This window comes from Mus caroli, chromosome 14 (assembly GCF_900094665.2).
Source record: "Mus caroli chromosome 14, CAROLI_EIJ_v1.1, whole genome shotgun sequence".
Lineage (NCBI taxonomy): Eukaryota > Metazoa > Chordata > Mammalia > Rodentia > Muridae > Mus > Mus caroli.
The window spans coordinates 56,172,712-56,198,650 of NC_034583.1; the positions used below are offsets into that span (position 1 = coordinate 56,172,712).

General features: G+C 48.3%; 1 protein-coding gene across 1 annotated transcript in view; it reads left to right on the forward strand.

Annotated features, from left to right (window-relative positions):
• The window catches only part of Ints9 (integrator complex subunit 9), a 92,519-nt gene extending 69,845 nt beyond the window's left edge, over nt 1-22,674 (forward strand). Inside the window, exons 10-17 of the mRNA XM_021181570.2 lie at nt 2,734-2,914; nt 9,287-9,347; nt 11,778-11,949; nt 15,092-15,216; nt 16,835-17,002; nt 19,492-19,590; nt 20,447-20,584; nt 22,112-22,674. Of these exons, the coding sequence (XP_021037229.1) occupies nt 2,734-2,914; nt 9,287-9,347; nt 11,778-11,949; nt 15,092-15,216; nt 16,835-17,002; nt 19,492-19,590; nt 20,447-20,584; nt 22,112-22,288 (1,121 nt within the window). The 3' untranslated portion in view covers nt 22,289-22,674. The remainder of the gene's footprint in view (nt 1-2,733; nt 2,915-9,286; nt 9,348-11,777; nt 11,950-15,091; nt 15,217-16,834; nt 17,003-19,491; nt 19,591-20,446; nt 20,585-22,111) is intronic.
• Nucleotides 22,675-25,939: the final 3,265 nt, after the last annotated feature.

The window sequence follows — 25,939 nt, forward strand, 5'->3', positions numbered from 1 at the left end:
AGGAGATAGAATAGAGAAAATATAGTAAGAGAATCAGGAGCAGAACAGAACAGAGCCCAAGAGTGTATTGGGGGTGGGAGGAGAGAGAGGGAGGGGGGAAGAGACAGAGATAGAGACAGAGAGAGAGAGAGAGAGAGAGAGAGAGAGAGAGAGAGAGAGAGAGAATGAGAATATGAATATATATATGTATATATATACATATATATATGTGTGGGTGTGTGTGTATGTGTATGTGTGTGAATAGCAGGGTTATAAGAAGAATGTGTATCTGGGCAGAATTTAAGAAGGGCTAGGAGCTAGGGCGGACTCTGAAATGTCTAACAGGTACTTGTGATACTGAGGGAATGTGTAGGCCTGCATGAGCTTTGACATGCTAATAGGCGCCTTGGGTAGTCATATGTCCCTTCTGTAAAAGTAAAAGAAATGACTCTGAGGTAGATGGGAACCTGCTTCACAAGTTTCTGAGGAATGCTGGCTTTTATCTAACCACCAGAAATCTTGCTATAGTCCAAGCTGAGCTCATTTCTGGGTATATGCGTTTTGGGGGAAATTGGAGTTTTCTTTGGACTAACAGTGGCTTAGGCAGTGAGCATTTGTCTCACAGTCCTGAGACTGGGAACTCTGAGACCCAGGTGGCCACTCTTTTCCTGCATCTTCGAGTGGAGCAAAGGACATATGTCTCCATTCCTCTTCTTTTTTTTTTTTTTTTTTTTTTTTATCTTTCAGCTATTGAGCTGCTCCATTCCTCTTCTTACAGAGGCACTATTCTCATCATGGGGTCTCTGCCTCCATGACCTAATCTAAACGACCTAACCCCCTCCTCATGTCCCTGCTTCAGAACGTCACCATACTGGCCAGCTGGCTGCCACATATAAACTCACTGGGGCAGGGGGCACAAAACATTAAGTCTGAGCTAGCTACCCAAGCCAAGCTGAGGGCTGACCTTCACCTCCCAGCAACTTTAAGTGGTATTACTCTGGCTCCAGGAAGATGTGTCCGGCTTCTATTTGCATGGAAGACACTGTCCTTTGAAATCCCTTGAGCCTGGCTACTAAGTATGTTTGCTGCTCTAAAGACAGAGGTAATTTATTCTTACTGTAGAAAAGTTGTTGGACTGGTCTCAGATAGAATCTGAGTTTTGTGTATTTGTTAATAATCTAGAATTACTAACTCATGAAACTTTAGATTTGGAGAAAACCCAACATCTCACGCACTATGTCACTCGTCCCAAGATCACCAAGATCATCCTATAAAAATCCACTTGGTGAAAAGCTGCATGTTCATCATGCTCCCTTGGCAATTTTTATACAGAGTAAAGCTTGAAAAGCCCTGGCCTCACTCATCCCCACATAATAAGGAGGAAACTGAGGCCCAGCCAGGCTGGAGTGGCAAACTTGTGACCCTTCCTTGCATCTCTGGGCAGAAGCAGACTGGAGCCAGGCTCTCAGAAGTATCTCCTTCATTCCATGCTGCCTTCTAGAGACGACCTGTCTGTCACAGGAGTAGGAAAGGCTTTTGACAACAGACTGCAGGTCCTCCCCAGACTACCTACCTCTGTTGTTCTGTAAATGAAGCAAAAGCCCACTTGACTTAACAGTTGTTCAGCCATTCATACTTTTAACACATTACAGCCCATAATGTGATTATTTCCGCATTCCATAACTGGCTGTGTTTCAGATAATAGATCGTTTCTTACAAACAAATACTAGTGCCAGAAAGTGTGATGAAAAGGACTTAAAGGGAACAGATTGTCTCTTCTGAATCACTCAGCCACAGTCAGAGACTGAGAAGAAGCATCCTGAAAATTTGAAATAGGAGTTAGAGAGAAGGAGTTGCCTACAGCTCAGGTTCACTGGAGACATTAAAACCTACCAGGGGGTTCAGTTAGACAGTGATGAGAACATCAGCTTTCAATCTTGCATTGCCCAATGTACACTTCTCTACAAAAGATTAGACAATTATGAAAGTGTGTGGGTCATAAGAGGTGGTGGGGTAGAGAACACAGAATGGTAGGGTTATAAAGAGATTGCGTAGCTAGGGCTGGCTTACAGTTTCAGAGGTTCAGTCAGTCCATTATCATTATCATGGTGGGAAGCATGGCACCATGCAGGCAGACATGGTGCTAGAGACAGAGTTGAGAATTCTACATTTTGATCTGCAGGCAGCAAGGAAAGACTGGTCCATACTGGGCAAATCCTGAGCATATAAGACCTTAAAAGCTCACCCCCACAGTAGCAAACTTCTTCCAACAAGGTCATGCCTCCTAAATAGTGCCACTTCTTATGGGCCAAGCACTCAAACACATGAATCTGGTGGCACAAAAGGGAAGTCTGACGGGAGGATGTTTAGAGTAGGGGGGAAGTGAGAAGCACTGCAGTGCACCACCATGGATTTTGAAATGTGTAGTGGATACTTAGGATACTGAAGCAACCTGGAGCCACGGGTAGCTGTTCAATCCTTTTGCCAGAGCCAGGGAAATGCCTCCTTTTGGTTGATGGGGAGTGGTTTCACAAGTTTCTGAGAAATACTAACTTTATGTAACTGCCAGAAGTCATCCTATAGTTCAGGTTGAGCTTGACCTTACAAAAGCTACGTAACAAGACCCTGTCTCAAAAATAAATAATATCATACATAGGAGAAGAGAAAAAAATGTAAATGTCATTTTAAAGGTTGTATTTGTCCTTTCTAACATTGTTCTTTTGGTACCATCTTCTCTCTCCTCAACTTTTCCAGCTTTGACAGTTCGGAATGGAGGAAACGTGTTGGTCCCCTGCTATCCTTCAGGTGTGATCTATGACCTCCTGGAGTGTTTATATCAATACATTGACTCCGCTGGCCTCTCCAACATCCCTTTCTACTTCATCTCCCCAGTTGCCAACAGTTCACTCGAGTTTTCCCAGATTTTTGCCGAGTGGTAAGCCGGTAGTATCCTTTCTCTGAGTTCTGCTTAAGTATGTTCAGTCGGTAAAAATGAAAATAACTGTGATTTCTTAAGAGTACTTAAGACTTCGTACATGTATGTGAACTACTGAAAGTCAAATCCCATACATTGCTAGCATTTAGAAGCATAGGTACGAAGAAAGGATAAGAAAAGCTAGCTCTTTATTTCCATAGCCAGTTTATCAAAGATCCATTTTATTATACCAAGAAGCTGAACAACTCCTAGAGCAGACACTTAGACATAGGTTACTAACTCTGACCATGTTCGAAGAGTTTGAGTCTAACTCCCCTGGTCAAAAGAGGGAAGTGGAGGTAGATGTAATTTCTAAATTCTTAAAGAGCCATGTGACACAAAATAGAATATGTCCAATCAGTTTTAGTAGTATAGTGACCAAATGGACACACAACCGTTACTAAGTTCCTCCCTGAAAATGGAATTTTTACATTACCATGTTATAACATATCCCAGTGTTATGCCCCTCACCCCTCTCCTGGTTTTGGTGTGTGGGTTTTTCCTTCCCATTGAATTGTGGGCATCTCCCTGAGTTGACTCTGCTCCCCTTGGTCAATAGGACTGCTCCTTGTCTTTGCTTCTCACTCGTTTTTATCCTTACACACAAGTGTCTTCCCCACATAGGATGCCCCAAGCATTATTTGCAGATGAAGTTAACATGTTAGAAATTAGTTTTCATTCAGACCCCCAATAAAAATACTGCAGCACACTCCTGGGTCACGCCCTGAGGACTGAGTAGACAGTGCCCCACCATGTCGGGTCTGCACATACAAGAATGGCCGTCACCCAGCACAGGGATTGGAGTCCTGCAGGGTCTTTCTGTGAGTTTGTTTTGCAGGTGTGTGTTAGTTCATAAGTGAGCAAGCCATGTTATGTAGAAAAACAAATTATAGAAAATAATAGAGACCTGGAGCCCACAACACCACTGTCCAAATAAACCCCATCTGACCTAGAAATCATGTTGAGGAGTTAACAGTTTTTTACATATCACCTTGTCAAGTTTCACTTCTTAATTTTAAATTCTGATTTTGTTTTCCTAAAGGGGTTGCAGCTTAGTAGTGCAGTGCTTATGTAGCAGAAAACATTCAATAATACTAAACCATTATGAAACCTTGTGAAGAGCAGGAAATGTTTGTTTTCCCAGCACTGGGGAAGCTGAGGCAGGAGGAGAACAGGTTCAAGGCCAGACTGCTACAGCCCATACCTTGTCTCCAAACAATGAGAACACAGTGAGCACACAGTGAACACACAGTGAGCATACAGTGAGCACACAGTGAGTACACAGTGAACACACAGTGAGCACACAGTGAACACACAGTGAGCACACAGTGAACACACAGTGAGCACACAGTGAACACACAGTGAACACACAGTGAGCACACAGTGAGCACACAGTGAGCACACAGTGAACACACAGTGAACACACAGTGAGCACACAGTGAGTACACAGTGAGCACACAGTGAGTACACAGTGAACACACAGTGAACACACAGTGAGCACACAGTGATCATACAGTGAACACACAGTGAACACACAGTGAGCACACAGTGAACACACAGTGAGCATACAGTGAGCTCACAGTGAGCACACAGTGAACACACAGTGAGCACACAGTGATCATACAGTGAACACACAGTGAACACACAGTGAGCACACAGTGAACACACAGTGAGCACACAGTGAACACACAGTGAACACACAGTGAACACACAGTGAGCACACAGTGAACACACAGTGAGCACACAGTGAGCACACAGTGAGCATACATTGAGCACACAGTGAGCTCACAGTGAGCACACAGTGAGNACAGTGAGCATACATTGAGCACACAGTGAGCTCACAGTGAGCACACAGTGAGCACACAGTGATCATACAGTGAACACACAGTGAACACACAGTGAGCACACAGTGAACACACAGTGAGCACACAGTGAGCACACAGTGAACACACAGTGAACACACAGTGAACACACAGTGAGCACACAGTGAGCACACAGTGAGCATACATTGAGCACACAGTGAGCTCACAGTGAGCACACAGTGAACACACAGTGAGCATACAGTGAGCACACAGTGAGTACACAGTGAACACACAGTGAGCTCACAGTGAGCACACAGTGAACACACAGTGAACACACAGTGAACACACAGTGAGCACACAGTGAGCATACATTGAGCACACATTGAGCTCACAGTGAGCACACAGTAAACATACAGTGAGCACACAGTGAGCATACAGCAAGCACACAGCAAGCAAACAGCGAACACACAGTGAGCACACAGCAAACATACAGTGAGCACACAGTGAACATACAGTGAGCGCACAGTCAGTCAGCACACGTGGCTGCAGTATTGTCTCCTCACATCACTCGCATCTATATACTTAGCTTATTACCTTCTCATTGGCTGGCAGGACTTTTCCTTTTAGGAATAAATCTTAAATTGATGCTATTCTGTCTATATATGATGATAGCATTTGTCTTAGGTAAGTTACTAAAAGTGGAATTACTGGAATACAGGGTAGGAATATTTTTAATGTTCATTATCTAATACTACTTGCCAAAATATTTTTATGTAAATTATTCCTTTTTTGCCCATTTACCTCTTAAAGGTTTTATATCTCTATTACATATTTGAACTCTGTGTATATATTAAAGATATTAACTTTTTGTTAACATACTTTAGCCATTTTTCCCAGTTTGATACTTTTTTAAAAATTTTATCTTGGATTTCTTTCTGTTTAAGTAATAAACTTTGTACCTTAGAATAATTTTAGATTTCCAGAAAAGCATAATGACAATAGAGTTCCCGGACACCTTTCACCTACTCTCCCCCGGTGTTAGCGTCGCTCAGGGCAAACACATTTATCAAAACTAAAAAAGGGAGTAGAGGAGCTCAGTGGTTAAGAGCTCTGAGTACTCCTCCAGAGGACCCAGATTCAATTCCCAGGACCTGCGTGGCAGTTCATAGTTGTCTGTAACTCCAGTCCCAAGGGATGGTAGGCCCTCTTCAGCCTCTGCAGGCTGTGCACTGCACATGTGCTACACAGACAGACATGCAAGCTGAGCACACATACACATAAAATCAAAATAAGTAAATCTTCAGAAAAGAGAACAAGAACTAAGAAGTAATAAGAGAGCAGGTACAGCAGTATGCTTGCAATCTCAGCAGTTAGAACCCTGGGGGAAGGAAAACCCAGAGTTCAGAGCTAGCCTTAGCTACATAGTGAGTTGAAGCCAGCCTCAGCAACATGAAACCCTGCTTCAAAGAAGTGGTGTTAGCCGGGCAGTGGTGGTGCACTCCTTTAATCCCAGCACTTGGGAGGCAGAGGCAGGTGGATTTCTGAGTTTGAGGCCAGCCTGGTCTACAGAGTGAGTTCCAGGAGAGCCAGGGCTATACAGAGAAACTCTATCTCCAAAAAAAAAGAAGAAGAAGAAGAAGGAGGAGGAGGAGGAGGAAGGAAGAACAAGTGGTGTGTGAGTCCATGCTGCAGTATCCGTGCAGAGACCGGGCAGCCAGCGCAGGCACCACAGCTTGGAATGTCCTTGGCACACACAGAATGAGTGTGGCTGCCTAGGGAGAGGAGCAGTGTCAGCGGCAGCTCCTCAAGAGGGCATGGGGAACATTAGGGAAGAGGGAGAAGGAAGGGTGGAAAGAGGAGAAAGATGGGGACATATGCTCTTCCCTCCGAGAGACTTAGCGATCATCGTTTACCAAGAAGAGAACTCAGAGTAAAAGTCTTCCTCTTCTTCTAAGCTCTCCCGGTGTTAGTCGCTGCCCTCCTCCTAGCCACTGCCATTCTCCTCCCCAGCTACACTGGGAGTCTCCTCTAGGCAGCTGGTCACCATCTGAAAGCAGCAAGGGACTGAAAGTTTGAAAGTGTCATTAAGGCCATTCCAGTGTGACCTTGAGTCCAGTGTAAGACCTTTTCCCAGTCAGGGTCAGAGTACCCACTGGCTTTTGACTCCCTGCTTTGCTTTGCTAGCCCCCTTTGTACAGCAGCCTGCAAAGCACTTGCTGCCTAACAGGAATTCAGTTGCTTAAATGAACCAGTGCTAGCTCTAGAGCTCTAGAGTGGAGTAACTCAGCAAGGGATTGTGGTGGAGCCAAGTTAGGCCTCCTAACCCCAAGCCAGGACCAACATCACTCCATTCCAGCTCTCTGCCTCCCCCTTTCTTGCTTAGAAGAGTGTTCTGGGGGACACCCTCAGGCCCAGCTGCTTTCTTGGGTCTGCTCAAAACTACTCTGTGGTTCCTGATCTCAGGGGCATCTGCTGTAGTCTGCAAAAGTCCCCTGCTCCCTGCTGTACCAGTATCCCCCCAACTCCAGACTAAGGACACTTTTGTTTGCTTGCTTGTTGGGTTTGTTTTCTTTTTAGGGGAGAGGGAAATTCCCAGAGCCTCTTCCTGAGCCATAGTGCCCTCAGGAGTGCAGGACTGCAATAGCTGTAGCTTTGGGGGCACAGCATCTGGGGGGGGGGGGGGCGATGGGTATTACAGACTCACAGAGCTGAACTCCAGCAGCTGCAGTCTCAGCAAGGTGGAGGCCCCTATCTGTTGTGCCTACATGAAGATTCTAGAACTGAGGGAGGACATATCTCAGCAGAAAGCACTTTCCTGTCACTTGCGGGTCACTAATCAGCCTGTGGTCCCTTCTGCATCGCCCTCTACTGTTCAGGGTACAGTACTAAGCTCTCAGATTTCTCCCTCCTGAACCTGAAATGCAGACACAGCTAGTGTCCAAGAGCTAGTATCCATGTAGATGTGTAAGGTGAGTCTCTGAAGGTGTCTGCCATGTTTTTACCTTCCCCCCAAAAGAGATTTTTACAGAAAGGTGGAAATGCTGGAAATATGGCTCAGCAGTTAAGAGCACTGACTGCTCTTCCAAAGGTTCTAAGTTCAATTCCCAGCAACCACATGGTGGCTCACAAGCATCTGTAATGGGATCCGATGCCCTCTTCTGGTGTGTCTGAAGAAAGCTACAGTGTACTCACATACATAAAATAAAAATAAATCTTTAAAAAAAATAATGAAAGGTGAAAGAAAACTACTGATAGGAAAAAATAAATACATTTTGGGGACTTAGTCTAAATTCTTACCTCTGAACCCCTTGTTTTTACAGTACTTTGACAGGGTCCTTAAAAGAGAGTTCCCAAGCTAGGCATGGTGGTGCACACTTTAATCCCAGCACTCAGGAGGGAGAGCCATTTAGATCTCTGAGTTTGAGGCCAGCCTGGTCTACAGAGTGAGTCCCAGGACAGTGAAGGAGAGAGAGAAAGAGACAAGCAGACAGACAGACAGAGACAGACAGTTAGAACCCATTGGCTGGCCAGTTGTTGAGCTTTCTGGGCTTGTTTGTCACATTGCAGTTTCCCAGGCTCCTCTGTAGCTTTTGTTTTGAGCAAAGTCTCTCTAGGTTTGTAACCCAGTCTGGCCTCAAACTCTAATCCTCCCATCTCAGTTCCCCAGGCACTTTAACAGGAAAAGGACCAAGAGTGGAAAGCAGCCCAGATCCAAATCAAGTCTGGGACATAGTGCCAAGGCAGAGTTCTTGTCTAACATGCACAAAGCAAAACTCAAAACAGTTATAAAAATGGTAGCTCCAAAAAAAAAAAAAAAAACCTGAGTGTCTAGCGTACTCCCCTGGGCAAAGAGGTGCCTGCGCAGCTGCCCGGTCTCTGCACTGGCACTGCTGCATGGATTCGTACACACCACTTCTTTGAAGCAGGGTTTCATGTTGCTGAGGCTGGCTTCAACTCACTATGTAGCTGAGGCTAGCTCTGAACTCTGGGTTTTCCTTCCCCCAGGGTTCTAACTGCTGAGATTGCAAGCATACACTGCTACCCCTGCTCTCTTATTACTTATTAGTTCTTGTTCTCTTTTCTGAAAATTTACTTATTTTGGTTTTATATGTATGTGTGCTCAGCTTGCATGTCTGTTTGTGTAGCACATGTGCAGTGCACAGCCTGCAGAGGCTGAAGAGGGCCTACCATCCCTTGGGTCTGGATTATTTTAAACAAGTAGGGGTTTTTAGTTGGTAGTTTGGTTTGGTTCCATTTGGTTTGGTTTTGGTTTTGGTTTGGTTTTGATTTTGGTTTTGGGTTTTGTTTGTTTGTTTGTTTGTTTGTTTTTCTTTTGTTTTGTTTTGTTTTTTCATTAAAAACTGTACTTACAAGAAACAGCATCCTGCATGAGCCGGGCCCAGCTTTTATTCAGAGTCAATGCCAGAGTGAAAGCTTTAAAAAACTGGAGTGTTTAGTGTTTGTGCTGTTGCCACTAGGTGGTAGTAGACGCCCAGTACACTGCCTAACACCTGTGTCTTCCTCTTTAAAGGCTTTGTCACAACAAACAGAGTAAAGTTTACCTCCCAGAACCACCTTTCCCACATGCAGAGGTAAGAAAATACCAAAAGGGCCCAAAAGAAATGTGGGTGGTGGTGTGACGTAGGATAGTGGCAGTCTTCATGCCTAAAACAGCCCTAGGTAGAGCCAGGTACAGTGGCAAAGCCTGTAAACCCAGCACTGCAGGAGCAGACAGGTTGTGAGTTCCAGGCCAGCCTGGGATCCAACAACACTAAGTCTTAAATTACACATGTGCACGTGCATGTGTGCGCGTGCACATGGGTACACACACACACTGTGAAAGGGGCTGAGTAAGGTACAGACCTTTAATCCCAGCACTGGGGAGGCAAAGACAGGCCAGCCTGGTTTACAAAGTGAGTTCCAGACCAGTCAGGTTTACACAGCAAGACTATAATTCAAAAAATAAATAAATAAAAAGGTTGAAAAGTACTCCAGCACACAATTCTTTTAATTAATTTGCTCCCTCTAAAAAACACATCGTATTACCATAAATCTGAGCAGTTCACAGCCCTCCTATTATAGCTTATACAGGGGACTTTTATTCTAATATCTACTCCCACCTTCCATAGGAGCAAATCTATTACCAAATGTTCTCTCTAAGGGCTGGAGAGATGCTCAGTAGTTAAAATTAAAAGCACTGGATACTTTTCCATAGGACCCAGGTTCAATTCCTACCACCACGTGGTGGCCCACAAGCATCTGTAAACTCCAGTTCTGGGGGATCTGACTCAATATATACAGGCAAAAATACACACATAAAATAAAAGTAAATATTCTCTTTAAGATGTTCTTTCTAGACATGTCAATCATATATGTAAAATTTATTTAATTTTTAAATTATTTATATATATATATGTATATATATATATATATATATGTCCACATATGTGTGCATCAGTTACCAACCTTAATCCTCCTCCCCCCTTGTTTTTTTCTGATAAGTTTTTTTGTTTCATTTTGTTTTGGTTTTGGTTTGGGGGGGGGGGTTGGTTTTTTTTTTTTTTTGAGACAGGGTTTCTCTTGTGTAGCCCTGGCTGTCCTGGAACTCACTCTGTAGACCAGGCTGGCCTCAACCTCAGAAATCCACCTGCCTCTGCCTCCCAAATGCTGGGATTAAAGGCGTGCACCACCACGCCCAGCTGAGATAAGTTATCTCTTACAGAACCTGGAGCTTGTTAATTCAGCCTGGCTGGCTGGTTTTCAGGCCTCAGGAATCCTCCTGACTGGACATCCCCAGGACTGGGCACACATAGGCACACCAGCTTTTCATGTGGGTGCTGAGGGCCCAAACTCAGGTCCTCATGTTATACAGCAAGCACTTTACCAACTGTGTATTCCCTGGACCGTATGGGAAGTCCTGTCCTCACAGACCTGCTGGGTGTGTCTGTGCCTCTGTTTGATCCCCATCAGTGGTTTGCATCTCACGCGCATTTCTCTGGGTGACTCGTGGTATTACTGTGTTATTGCTGCCAGTCATCAGTCCTGTATCACAGATACACAACAGTGACTTAATTCACTCTTAATAGTTTTCCTGTTATTGGACAGGTTATTCCTTGATTTTTGTTAAAAGAATTCTTAGCTGATATCTCCATTTCAGAAACAGCAGTGTCTGGCACAGCTATAAACACACTTGGTGCCTCTGTTCTGTATACCATAATACACGAGACTATTGCCGAAAATGCACAAGAACTCTGGATGATGCCCCTCAAAGGCATCCATCCAGAGTTATGTGGGCTTTGTGGTGCAACCTCTGCCTTCACACCATTGTCTTTCCCAGAATGCCAATGTTCAACTAACGTAGTGTGCAGCCTCTTCATATTCTCATCTTTTGCTTAGTAATGCATTCATCTCCATCTTCTCATAGCTTCTTCAGCACTGAATTCATAGTCCATAGTCTTGTCTTGATGTGCCAGTTTATCCGTTTACCAACTGCAGGACATGTTAGTTGTTTTCAAGTGTTGACAGTTGTAAGCAAACTGCTGTACATGTGGATCTTAAGCTATCAGCTCCTTTGAGTTAAATATCAAAGGAGCATGATTACTGGGTCCTCTGGTAAGTGTATATATACAACAACAAAGTCTTCCACAGTGGCTGTGCCATTTCTCATCTCACCAGCAAGGAAAGAGAGAGTCCTCTGTACTACACTCTGGCCAACATTTGGTGTGGTGGGTCTAACGTCGGCCATTGTACTGGATAAGGAGCAGCGTCTGCTGCTGTGGTTGGCATTTCCCCACTGGTGCCTGGTGCTGAGTCTCTCCAGGTACTCACTTGCTGTCTCGCTGAGTTATCTCTGCCAACCTCTGGCATAAGCCAGGTTGTTCAGTTTGGACAGCAGGCCTCAGGCAGGGGTAGCTTCTTAGTCTCCTAGTCTGTGGCTTGCCATCTTCGATTGTATTTTTTGGTCATTTCTCCAGCACAGCTGGTTCCTCGGCCAACAGCTCTTGGGTTTTCGTGTGTTTTAGCTCATTCAGACCAATAAGCTGAAGCACTACCGCAGCATCCACGGCGACTTCAGCAACGACTTCAGACAGCCGTGCGTGCTGTTCACCGGACATCCTTCCCTCCGCTTTGGGGACGTGGTCCACTTCATGGAGCTCTGGGGGAAGTCCAGCCTCAACACCGTCATATTCACAGGTAAGGGTTAGAGTCCTTCCATAGGGATGATGGTGCCTGAGCTTACAGCGCAGAGAGGAAAGCATAAATACAGCCCATCAGCCTTGCACACCCCAACCTCAGCACTGGAGAAGCTGAGGCAGGAGGATCGAATTCCAGAGCACCCTGTCTCCAAAACTAAACAGGAACAGCATAGATGCAAAGGAATAAAGGTGAAGCCATGTTGGGCAACTATTGGTCGAGCACAACTTTCATTTCTGTTCCTTTTTGGGTTTTGGTTTTTGGGTTTTTTTTCTACACTGCTCGTGGATAGGATTTTATAAGGTATTGAGAACTTCGATGATTCTAACGTTGGTCTGCTCGCCCCAGTTAGGATTGTTTAAGTAGCTAGCTGGATCTTGGATCTTTGACTCTGGTCTGCTCTGGTTTCCAGCTACTCTTCTGGAAACAGGACCCCTCAGGAAGGAACAAAGCCTTCAGTGAGGTGAGGCCAGGCAGAGGTGACTTAGGGATTCTCCCTATTTTATCACTGTGAGGTCTTCACGATGCCTGTCATCTTAGAGATCACACAGGCTGTGAAGTCAGAATCTCGAGACCTTGGTATAGCCTCCAGCATGCCCATCTATCAGTCAGTATCACTCGGGGTTCTCTAGGGTGTAGAATGAATCTCTGTGTGTGTGTGTGTGTGTGTGTGTGTGTGTGTGTGTGTGTGTGTGTGTGATTTATTAGTATAGCTGGGAATGGAAAATCCAGTAGTTGCTCGGTCTCATGAGGCTGAATGTCTCAGCTGGCCTTTAGTATATGCTGTTATCCTGAAGAAATAGGCCAGGGAAGGGATGCTGTGCCAGCAAGGGGAAGGCAAGCAGGCAAAGAGCAAAAGTTTCCTTCTTGTCCCTACGTAGGCTGCCAGAGAAGGTATAGCCCAGATTAAAGATGTGTCTTCCCGCCTCAAAGGTCTGAACTAGAAGTGGATTCACCACTTCAAACCAAGCAGACATAATCTCTCACAGGTGCCTTCTATTTCTGGGCTGTAATTTGTTCCAGATATAGTCAAGTTGACAACCAAGAATAGCCATCACACCATCCCTATCATCACCTTCTTCTCTTCTCGAGGGGACGGGGTGACAGATTCACAAATGTTGGGCTCATTCCCATGGGTGCTGCCACAAGAATTCCACAATTAGTCACCTCAGTGTCCTGTGTAGAAGCAGCAAGAAGCTAGCCAGGCTAGGATGATTACTCATGGTGGGCTGGGAACAGTGTTAACTTTCATGTTTGAGCTGGATTTTTGGAGAGGTTTTCGTGGATTTGTTATGGTCACTGAATAGCCCCGTCTCACCTTGGTGCCCCGTAAAATGTGCATCCTACAGGAAGACACAGTGACTCAGCTGCACCAGGAGCCCTGTCCCTCAGGGAATGGCCATAGTACATTAATTCACAAAGCCCAAAACTTGGACGCCACTAGGATTTTGCTGAGGTTGTCAACACTGTGGTAAGGGAGTGGCTGGTCATTCCTGCTCTCTCTGGTGAGCTATGCTGATGTGACAGTAGTTATAGAGTCCCATGGGCACAGTGAGAGAGGCCACTCGTGATAGCATTGGCAACATGCAGACATATCACTGGCTGCTGTGGTTTCTAATCCCCACTCAAGTGAGGGGAAGCTCATCTGCCTTTGCTGCTTGTGTTGACTACTGTATAGTACTCCTTCCTGGTGGCCCAGTTACCAAAGGTTTCAGAATGAAAGCATGGCCCTGGCAGTCCTGTAAGCTGGACTCGGCCACCCATCTTAAGATGCCACGGAATGGGGCAAAACAGTGAGAAATAGAGGAAGATTGATTCCGTGAGGCCATGCTAAGAACAGATAAGGGATCCATCTTTAGGGTTGAGCATAGATTTACATTTAAATAAAGGTCTTACAGTATGCCTAACTAGCAGTCCTGGTCAGGATGAGGTTCTGCCCGTCACTGACCCTTCAGCCTCTGTCTGCAAAGTGATCTTGTAAGTTGCTGGACTGTGAAATCTCTTCCTGGGTGGGGGTGGAGCCCTCCTCTGGCTTCTTTTAGCATTTCAGTCTTTTTCTACCCCCAGTGTGAGGTTCGTGGGGAGACTTTAATTCCTTAAGGTCCATCGCTTCAGCAGTTCGTAAGCCGAGAGGAGGGACTCGGGGTCTTAGCCAGCCTATACCTGTCCCCTTGGGTATTGTGGGGCGAGCACAATATACTGTTCTCTTGGCTCTGTGGGCAGCTCATTTGGTATGAATAATCCCTGCCAAGCAAGCACTGGGAGCTGTTGAGAGAAAAACTGGGCAATGTGACAGATTGCTCCTCTGGAGGCCTGGGCTCCTGGTGGGAGAGTGACCGTCTCAGCCAAAGCCTGTTGACGTGGACTAGGGCTCTGTGCAGTCTGTGAGGTGTGGGATACCTGGTAGGTGCCTGCAGTACTCTGTCTCCCACCTGGATGTTAATTTTGAGCAGCTGATGTGGTATTCCTGTGGCTGGGCCACTATAAACTACTGTTTGTCTCTGTGTATGAGTGCTACATGTGTACACCTGCACGCCAGAAGAGGGCATCGGATCCCATTGTAGATGGCTGCGAGCCACCATGTGGTTGTTGGGAATTGAACTCTGGACCTCTGGAAGAGGTCCTAACCGCTACACCATTTTCCCAGCCCTGTTCTTCAGCTCTTGCAGGGGCAAAAGAGAATGTATATTCCCATCCTTTCCCAACTTTCTACCTAGAATTTTCGCACTGATTAATGATTCCAGTCTGAATAAATTACCTTCTTTTTGGGACAGGGTCTTCACTGTGTAGCCCAGAGTGGCCTTAAACTAGCAGTTCCCTGTCTCAGCCTCCAGTGTGTACAACCACACAGGGTTCCTTTTCCTCTCCATTTTGAGCTGACAGTTTGTTTAGAGAAACGTCCATTTCCTTGTGTATCCCATATTTATCTCATCTTCTCTGTTTTGTAAGCTTTGAGCCTGCATCCATGACTCCAGCAGCCTCCCGCCTCCTCATGGGACCCCCTTCTTCCCATGGGCCATACTGTTTCCTTGCACATCCTTTCCTGACAAGGACTGTCTGCTTGGCCCTGATGACATCAGCTGCAGCTGCCTCAATGTTGTCTTTTCCTGAATATTGAAGTTCCCTGTTGACACTTTCCTAGAACCCGATTTCTCCTACCTGGAGGCCTTGGCTCCTTACCAGCCGCTGGCCATGAAGTGCATCTACTGCCCAATTGACACTCGACTGAATTTCATCCAGGTGTCAAAGCTGCTTAAAGAAGTACAGGTAAGCAAAGGACCTGCCTGGGTCTACACTCGCTGTTTCCTCTGGGGGCCAGGGTCTGAATGTGGCTCTTTGTGGACCAGGTCTACACAGCCATGCCCTGAAGATGCCTGTCTTCACAGAAGCCTGTCTTCAGTTCTGTAGGATGCTGCCTGTTGCCCTTCAAGCTTCAGGAAATGATCTTTATTCACTGGAAAAGTTCCCCCTCTAAAGAAATGGAAAGGGAGGGAAGACAGGCACAAATGGGTCCTTTTGATGAGGACCAGTGTGGCCACAGAAAAGCATGTAGATGCTCTTCCCCTCAGAGTCACTCACTGTCACTCACTGTGCCTAAATCTGAGCTGAGTTACATGGTAGGTTCATGGTTGCTCTGTTTTGCATTTTCTGCCAGAAAAGGAAAAGTGAGGGATTCTGCACGAGGTGCAGGAGATGAGCCAAGGCATTGGGATGGAAAGTAGGGATGGGGAAACAGTTAGAGTTGGCAAGGAAGACAGCTGAGACCCTGTGAGAGGAAAGGTCTGGTGCCCTGACCAGCATCTCCAGAGCTTGAGTGTGTGCCGAGGGCCCCCTCCTTCCAGGGTCATTTGCACCCAGGTATGCTTGCTTCCTTCACCTCCTAGCTTTAGCTCCTTCATCCTCCTCACAGACTGCCATCATAATAATATCCATATATAAAAGGATGGGGCAGGGTGACACGGAACAGAAAGCTGATTGATGCTGGAGCTCCAGCTTGTCACTTGAGGTGGAAAGAGTGCCCTGTGTGCTCGCCAGCATGCAGAGGGAGTGGCCAGGGGCCAAGTTCCTTTCATCACTAAGCAGCTTCACACCCCTCTGTCACGTGCTAATGTCAGATATCAGAGGTGATCTGGTGCCCACTTCCAGTGAGTGACACTCTGGAGGACACTCAGGCTGAGGTTGGGGACAGAGCTGTCAAATGCTAGCCAGGTCAGGAAAAGCACAAGGCCCTGAAAGTACTAGCTCAAAAGAACAAGCTTATTAGATCCACCCAGGCTCGACCGCTGGAAACCTTCAGTCAAAGGATTTGTGGCTTACTCCAGACTCTCAGAGCAGGGTAATTCACTGACCTGTGGGTTTCCAGCATTAGTGTTCAGCTGGGTGATATTCACACGAAGGGTTTCATCTCCGACTCACTGTCATACTCAAGTAGGCATGTGGTCTGCCAGTTCCCACTTATCTGAGAATAGCCTAAGATACACCAAACCCAGAATACAGGACTAACACAAAGCCGAAATTCTTGCTAGTTAGTCAAGGGCTTGTAATAGCTCAGAGGGCAGGTATCACAGGAAGACTGCACCCAGGGAGCTGAGCTCAGCTTAGGGCGTAGACACAGTGGATGTCACCACAAAAGTTACTTAGACATAGTGAAAAATGAAAACAAGTGCAGAGAGGTAGCAGGCCCTTCCCTCAGCCACCTAGGTTCCATGAGCATACTCATCCTGTCTTGGGTCAGCAGCTTGGAGAGAATGTGCTCTAGTGGCCTGACTGTGAGTTTGAGCCTCCAGGATGCTACAAGAGGAGTCAGGAAGAAGCCTGGGGCTGCAGCTCTGCACCCAACTCAGCCTGCCCTTTTCTGTGACCTCCTTATCACATTGCTCCTCAGCCCCTGCACGTGGTCTGTCCTGAGCAGTACACCCAGCCACCGCCAGCCCAGGCCCACAGGATGGACCTCATGATCGACTGCCAGCCACCAGCCATGTCCTATCGACGGGCTGAGGTCCTTGCCCTGCCCTTCAAACGACGCTATGAGAAAATTGAAATCATGCCAGAGGTGAGCTGCAGCCCTTTCACCCTTAAAAGCCTGCTTTCCACCAGAGTGCACTCAGGACACTGTCGGTCTCTCAAAATTGAAGGAAGGAAAGAGCACAGACCCCCAGGCAAGTTATGTTATGCTCCTTATGTTAGCCTTCACTGGTGTGGCCCTGCAGGTGACATCTTGAGTCTCCACCATGGAGGATGCTAGTGTCCTCTGAGGGTTTGTCATCCTTCCTGGAATTATGTATGAAAAAGGAGAAATGTAAACTTAGTTGTATCGATGCCATATAAAGGTTCTATCTAAAAATCCGAATGGCTTACATTCTAAGTGCTAGCTTGAGTTCTATCACAAGGAAATGTAAAAGGCGCATCGTACAATGATGCCACAGTGAAGTAGTGCTGTGCATAGGTGACTCTGCTAGGGAAGAGGAGGAGGAAGAGGGGTGACTGTAGAGCAATGGAGGACTGCTGCCCAGGGGCCTCCAGCATATGGGTTCCTCAGTGTCTATCAGAGCTTTGAACACCTTTGACTTGACTAAACGGCTATCCGTGGAAAAGTTCTCAACTCCAGAAAACAGATGGCTCCACTGTGCCAGGTTCTCTAGGTTTCTCTTACAGATGCTCTGCTCCCTCCTCTGTCCACCGCCGTCCTTTCAGCTTCTGAGTGCTTTCTGCTGCATGTGGGGGCCAAGGCTGTCATGGAAGACAGTGTAGAACAGAATCAGTGTCCTGGAAAGTACATGTGGAAGATGAAAGGGTTAAAATCGACTGCAGTTAGAGGAAGTCCCTCTCCCCAGACTGCAGCCTCTTTAATCTAGACTTCCTGATGGAGGATTTACAAACAGAGCTGTTAGTCCTTAGGCCTGTTCTCATAGAAGATGGACCTCCCTGCTCTACTTAATGAGGTGTGGGGGAGTGTTGACCTAAGCTGCATGGTGTGGGGCTCTGAACTGGCTCCCATGGAACCAGAGGTGTCGCTGCCCAGGGAATCTCACCAAGTTGGTCCCCAGGATGCCATCCTGAACTGTGCAGAGAACAGTCACTTACAGGGCAGACTGTGAACAGGGCCGAGGTGAAGGATGTGACCTGGCACAGTCAGGTGTTGGGGAACTGCTGCAGTGTGGAACTCCTCGCCCTCCTCCATGCTTGAACTTCAGGGAGCAGCCCTCACATCTTGTTTGTTGATGTGTAAAGGCTATAAGCTGCTTCTCCTACCCAACTGGCATTGACTAGCAGTGCTTGTAGAATGGCATCTTGCACATAGGTTTGTTTTTCTTTTTTTTTTTTTTTGGTTTTTCGAGACAGGGTTTCTCTGTGTAGCCCTGGCTGTCCTGGCACTCACTTTGTAGACCAGGCTGGCCTCGAACTCAGAAATCCGCCTGCCTCTGCCTCCCGAGTGCTGGGANTAAAGGCGTGCGCCACCACACCCGGCTAGGTTTGTTTTTCAATGAAGGCAGCCTGGCTTGGGGGAAAGCTGTACATCTGAGGACGGCACATAGGCAGGCCTGAGCACCAGGACCCCAGAGCTCCGACCTCACTGCAGTGTGTGCATGGTGGCTGCTCAGGTCACAGTAGGGGACACTTGTCCTGCCATTGACAGACACCAGATTGCTAGGGATCAAAAAAACCAAAAACACCAAACATGTGGTCCATTTGCAGTGGTCACCGAGAGAAGCTACAGGGTTAGCGCAAGACAGAGTGAAGGGATCTGCACCTGGCGTGTGTGCTGAGAGGACCTCAGAGACTGGAGCCCATGAGTGTTTCCCGGAAGTGGGAGCATTCAGGTGCATGCACCCAGCAGATGTTGCCATTTTCATAGTGGCGATGTCCAGCACACATTGACTTATAGCTGCCCTCATGATCCCTGCTGCAGTACCCAGGAGCCACCAGCAAAGCACTTGGATGATGCGGCACTGTCCTAGCCAGTGACCTACTGCCTCCTTCACTATACTAACCAGTGTTCTACTGCCTCTTCCACTGTCCTAGCCAGTGGCCTACTGCCTCCTCCACTGTCCTAGCCAGTGGCCTACTGCCTCCTCCACTGTCCTAGCCAATGATCTGCCGCCTCCTCCACTGTCCTAACCAGTGGTCTACTGCCTCCTCCACTGTCCTAGCCAGTGACCTACTGCCTCCTTCACTGTCCTAGCCAATGGTTTGCCGCCTCCTCCACTGTCATAGTCAATGGTCTGCCGCCTCCTCCACTGTCCTAGCCAGTGGTCTACCGTCTCTTTTCTTCTCTTTTCTCCATGCATCACTGTGGTGGGCAGGAGACTTGCAGAGTGTATACCTGATTGATACACTGAGTTATCTGGGCGTTTTAGACTACAACAGTGTAAGTAAAGCCCAAGAACAGTATGATGGCTGTCCTTGGAGGCTTTTGCCACCAGGGCAGAGAATGCTAAGAGCTCAGTGCCGTGTTCCACTAAACCCCGGGCCACTCTCCACCCTGGGGTTCTTCCCTCCCCTGAGAGGGAGCCTATGTGAAACCCGGCATTTTACTTTCAGCTGGCAGACTCCCTGGTGCCCATGGAAATCAAGCCTGGCATCTCCTTGGCGACTGTCTCGGCTGTGTTGCATACGAAGGATAACAAACATGTGCTTCAGGTACCCAGGGCGTGTGGGGGGCAGGGTGTACCTCTTCCCTTAGGAAAGCTCTGCCCACGCAGCCAGCTCCCAGTTCATCCCAATCAGACACCGAAGCTTAGGCTGGTGGAGACGTGTGTGTACTCGAAACATAGAAAGCACTTCGTACAAATTCTTAGCCACTTCTTCCTCTGGCCACATGCCTCCAAGAAACCTCGTAAGCTCTCCCGAGTCGTTTCCTGTTCCCTAGCTCTTAAAGTAGCAGCATTACCCCAACTTGTCATGGGCACGTGCCTTGCCAGCCCCCAAACATGAGCAGCACCGGGCAAGGCTGCAAGCTGCAGATAGCAGCCATCTCTCATGATGGAATACAAGCAAAGCGCAGAGCCAGGAAAGCAGGCACACGGGGCAACACTCACCTCAGGAGCACCCTCCACAGCTGTGCCATGTTGCTGGTGTGCCCCTGTAGCTAGCTAGCACTTAGAGCACTAGGCACTGTGTGCTTGCTGCCGTACATTGTCCAGGATGATCCTCACAGAGCCCTGAGGTCTACAAGTTCTCTGACCTCCTAATGCTTTTCTGCCACTGCCTGGTGGCAAGGCCATGGTTTACTGCCAGACACTGCAGTCTGGTTTTAGTCAGCACGTATGGCTGTGGCTGCCAGTGACTATTAGAAGGGATTTCATCAGCAAATGAATCCTGGAAATGCACACTGTTTCTTGCTGAAAGGTAGCTGTGATCCCAGGCATATGGTTGCATGAACTCAGGTGGAAGGAACCCAGCTGCTGAGCCTGCTTTTCATGTCAGGCCAGCAGGTCACGGCCACGGAGTCAGTGAAGAGGCGCTCACCAAGAGCCACACTTTCCTTCTGCCCTAGCCCCCTCCCAAGCCCACCCAGCCCACCAGCAGTAAGAAGAGGAAGCGGGTGAACGAGGACGTTCCCGACTGCAAAGTGCTGAAGCCTCTGCTGAGTGGCTCCATCCCCGTAGAGCAGTTTGTGCAGACCCTGGAGAAGGTGAGCTGGTGGCCTGCTCTGCCCCAAAGGGGGTGCTAGGATGTCACAGAAGGAGAAGAGGCTCAAAATGAACTAAGCCAAAGAACATCTTCCTTCCTGGGCTGTCCCCAGTCTCTGCTTACCACCAGCCCTGTCCTTCAGTCTCCAGCTCTGGAACAGCAGGGGTAGCACTGCACAGGCTGCCTGTCCTCCCTGGAGCCAGGCTGCCCATGGGAAGAGCACCACTGTCTGGGAGGGCTAGCATATGAGACTGGAAGGTCAGTGATTCCATCAGAAGTGGGTCGAAGAGACAGGCAAGAAGGAGACTAAGGGAGACTTCCTGACTGCATCGGTGCAGGAGGCTGCAGAGAGCACTGCCTTAAAGATCTTTATAGTTTTGTCTTTGTCACGGGATTGTGACAGTTAATGTCTCCACATTATCACCCTTACTAGGAAGAGGGGTATGGGGTGAAGTTTTTTGTGTGTGGGGCCTTTCATAAATAAAACCTCTTGTTTCGATTCTGGCCCCAAAGATGGCATGGGGTATGCTTTGAGAAAACTCCAGTACGTGATGGCAGGGTTGGACATTCTCCAGCTAAGCCGTGATAACCACACTGTCTCTCAGCTGCTGAGTTCTTTCAAGTTTCAGAAACAAGGCTTCCCATTCCAGGCTCGGTTTTCTTTATTTTTTGATTTCCCCGAGCTCATCCCACGGCCCTGTAGATGAATAAAGGACCCTGTCTCCCTTTACGGGCTGCCAATAGGAGCCAGGGGTTTCAAGTTTCACTTTTTTTTTTTTTTTTTTTTTTTTTTTTTTTTTTTTTTTTTTTTTTTGGTTTTAGGTTTTTCAAGACAGGGTTTCTCTGTATAGCCCTGGCTGTCCTGGAACTCACTCTGTAGACCAGGCTAGCCTCAAACTCAAAAATCCACCTGCCTCTGCCTTCTGAGTGCTGGGATTAAAGGCGTGCGCCACCACGCCCGGCTAAGTTTCACTTTTGAAAATTATTATTTCTCACAATAACTTGCTTTTCCACCGTGATCTTACCTTTTTCTCCTGCCTGTTCCTCCCTGTCTCACCTCCTTCGCAAGGCTGTGTGGGTGTCCTGCAGCATAGGGCAGGCAGTCCCTGCCTCAGGCTCTCTACTTGCTGTGTGTCTCATCCAGGCGACTCTAACTTAGCTGTAGTCCTCGTTTATCAGTAAAGGCAGCTGGGAGATGCTGCCAGCCCCCAGTGAGTGGTACCTCGCCGTGAGGAGCAGTGCTTTTCCTGGGACTCAGAACTGCAGAGACCAAAAGTAGGCAGGTGCCAGGACCAGCAACCGAGCTCTTCCCTGAGAACCTGAGAGGCTGGATGGACTCAGGGCCTCAGAAAGGGTGGAGGAATCTGCTGTTTTCCTGAGAGTTTTGTGCGTGGGGCCTTTCATAAATAAAACCTCTTGGTTGGACTCTGGTCCCGATGTCAGAGCTGGGTGAGTGTAAACGCCAGAGTGGGTGCTCAGTCGGGCCTTGCTCTCAGAGGCACCGCCCTCCTCTTTTCTCTTGGAACAGCATGGTTTCAGTGACATTAAGGTGGAAGACACAGCCAAGGGACATATTGTCCTGCTGCAGGAAGCCGAGACACTCATCCAGATTGAAGAAGACTCCACTCATATCATCTGTGACAATGACGAGACACTGAGGGTCCGACTGCGGGACCTTGTCCTCAGGTTCCTGCAGAAGTTCTGAGTGGCATCCGTGACATCCTAGGCCCTTCACCCAGAGACAGTCTATTGGTGTCCTCTGACTTCCTGAGAGGAGAGGTGTCTCCAGCTAGGATCTGCCAGTGTGACTTCCTCGTACTGCTGACCCCAAGAACTTTTAGAGGCCTGTTCTTTTCAGTTCTGGGCTCCTGAGCAGCTATGGATGACAGCATGACAGACGTCCTTTCCTAAGGGAAGTGAAAAAAAAAATGCCTGGCCTGTGTTTTCGGGACTCACAGGAGGTAACTCTCAGACTTACCCTCCTACAGTGCTACACCTAATAAAGGTCAGCCCCCAAATTAGAAAGCGAACCTATCTCCCTCTGTTCTGTGGCCCATTTTGCTAAGAATAAACATTATTTTTATAAAAGTGCCCAGTTCTATTGAACTACAGTCTAAATAATGATTTAGTATCTGGGGGAAAAGTCTGCAGCTACACTCAGCCGTGAAAACACCACAGCACATCTGCCACACCGCTGCCCTAATCATTAGCCAGCCCTGTCTGCAGAAATGCAGATGCACCCAGTGCTGGAGGTTCATCCTCTGACACACAGCAAGCTCATGGCCCCCCTGGGCTCATAAGACCCTGTCTCAAGAAGCAGAAACAACCTGGCAGGCAGTTCATGCCTTTAATCCTAGCACTTGGAGGCAGAGGCAGGCAAATCTCAGAGTTCGAGGCCAGCCTGGTCTACAGAGTGAGTTCCAGGACAGACAGGGCTACACAGAGAAACCCTGTCTCAAAAAGCAGCAGAAACAGTAAAGTCAGCTACATTTTAATTCTATGGAAAGGTACTTTGTACAAAAAGAACCCCCACTCGAGCCTAGAGGTTGAGGTGACTAAAGGGAGACTGGGAAGCCCCCTTTTGTCAATTCTATTTTTTGTAGTCTTAGAGGGCGCCCACTTGTGGTTCTGAATTCTGCTTCCTCCCTCAGGGTGCCCAGGCACTGCTGTACCCCAGGCAGCAGGATCCTGGAGGTGGTGCTCCAAGGATGTCCTTTACAGCCCTTTCAGACAGTGTTCGGTGGAACAGCGTGTGCATGTTTTACTCGGGGTAGACAAGGGCTAGCTACACCTTGGAGAGTGGGACGGGGTTTTCCTTAGGGCTCGGGTACATTGGCTGCAGCTTAAAGGCACCAGGAGCGCCTCATTCACAAGGAGAGGCATTCCAGGTGCTCACTGGGCGGGTTCTTATTGGAAGAAAGGGAGTTGAACCTGTGAATTCACCAAGAACTGGGTGACATTCCTCGGGTAGGGGGTGAAGGGGTCAGGCTCCCCAGCTAAGGTCAGGCAGAGAAGAGGAAGCCCCACTGAAAAAGGGAGTCCCTCTGTTTTGCTTGGAGCTCAGGGAGCTGTCTCAACATGATAGATGTTAATAGCAGGGTTTCCCAACACCTACTGCGTGGAGCCAGCCTGGTACTCCAGGTTTCCTATTAAGCAGGTGCAGCTCATAGAGAATCAGACAGAGTCACTGCCCACCTGTGATCCAGGCCCTTCCAGTGTGAACCAGTGAGTGCTGTCTGCTCTTCTAGTCTTCTCTGTGCCTTGTCACACTGGACACAGGATCAGGAGGGCAAGGAGCACAACCTGGGTGACAGGTTGTTCGTGGACTTGTTGGAGTAAAGGCTGCTGTTACTCTTGCATAGCCTTCTGTGACTCGTTGTTTGCCTGTTTTGAGGGAAGGTCCTGACATACGTACATCATGCTGACATCACCACCATGCCTGTCCTTTAACAAGTCTTTCCCCAAAGGGTTAAAGCATGTATCTACTGCTATAACAAGTGACCCCACCCCTAGCATCTTCAAAAGAGCCGACATTTCTTCCCTGGCGGTTTTGGAGCTTAGCTAGAGTTCCCACACTGGGGTCGTTTTTTCCTCACAGCTGTATGTGGAGCCTGAAATACAAGAGTTTGAGTGAATGTCCCAAAAATAGCCAGTTTGTGGCTCTTGCCCTCTCTGCATCCTGTGTGAGGCTCAGGCCAAGGAGACGGGACTCCCGGTCCATTCCTCTCAGGCAAGGGCACATAACCCCCTCATCCCCACAGCTTCCAGCCCATAGCCTCACGGTTATCCTGAAAAGGCAGGAGTTGACTTTTCCAGATAACAGTGAACGACCGACAGGATCCCACACTGTGATGGTGCACTGAAGAGCGAAGCTACCTGGTAATTAAACGGATGACTCTCCCTCTCAGACACCCGGCAGCAGGACAGGCTGCTGGCTTGTGCTTTCAGCCACCTAACGGAAGGTAGGTGGTACCTGTTTTCAGGCTCTCCCCAGTGGGGTACTACGTCGATGTGTTATTTTGAACCTTAGCCAAGGGTGAAAGCAACCGACTCTGGCTCTGGACAAAGCCACAGCTGAGTCTGGATGGGCCTTACAGAACTGAGCCGAAGGTGGCCTGTGCCCTGTGCAACGGCTCTACATGTGTTTCAGCATCTGCACCTTAGTACCGTGAGCGTCTGAGCGGTGTCTTTACCCAGGTCTTGTCATTGAGCAGCAGTAACTCTGCTTGTCTCTCTCACACGGGTCCTAGAGGCAGGGGTGAGATGGAGGGACTCAAGTTACTGTGTTCACAGGACTTCACCCCTTTACACTCTAGTAACCCCAGACTCTGTGTCAATCACAGGTAAATAGCAACCTAATCTATTTTTCTAATTTTTAATTCTTTGAATTTCACATCATGCATCCCAATCCCACTCATCTCCCTGTCCCTGCATAGTCACCATGAGCCCTTGCAACCTACCCCACAAAAGAATATAAGATAGATTAAAAAAAAAAAAACCCATCATGGAAGCTTTAGTGTGTCACAGCATGCCCTTTTGTCCGCACTTCTTCATGTGCAAATGTTCACTGCCATGAGTCTGTTTCAAGGCCTCTGGGTCCTGCTACACCATTAATGCTGGGTCCTCACCCGGACTCTGATATGTCCCATTGTTGCCCTGTGTCATGGAGATACTGTAGCATTGGGCCTACAGGACTGGCCCCTTCACAAGCTCCACCTAGATATTGTGGTGGGCCAACTCGGAGCCCTGAGTTGGTCAGCCTGGCTGCTCTCCTGCCCCTGTACCACCAGGGTGAACTCTCCAGCTTCGCCCCAGCTAGCACACTCAGTGCTGCAGGTGCCAAGAGGGAGGGTCAGCTCTCCTGCTCTCATGCCCTGGCGACTGGCTCACCAGCACCTTCATCACTAGGGTCAGCTCTACTGTGCTGCCCAGGCGAGGTGCAGGGCCTCTCCCAAGTGCTGCAGCCAGTGAGGGGTGGGAGCACACATCTCCCCCACCCCAACCCCAACCCCCACCCCATGGCAATGAGGTGGGTGGCCAGGCCAGCTCTCCCGTACTCATACCTGAGCTTCTCACCCTACCCTACCCCCACCATCAAAGGGAATTGTGCTGCCCGGGTGAGGGGTAGAGCCAATTCTCCTGGGTGTGGTGGCCAGGTCAGCACAGTGCCTCGGGCAACAGTCCAGACCAGGGTCATCTGCATGGCCTTTGGTGGTAACATGGGCCTGGGACATCAAAACAGACCCTGACTATGACAGGACCAAAGATCCACCCCACCCACCCGGCATCATGGGCTGGAATGTCCCCATGGCCTCAGGTGGTGGCAGCACAGGCCACTCGCTCCACATGGGTTCCC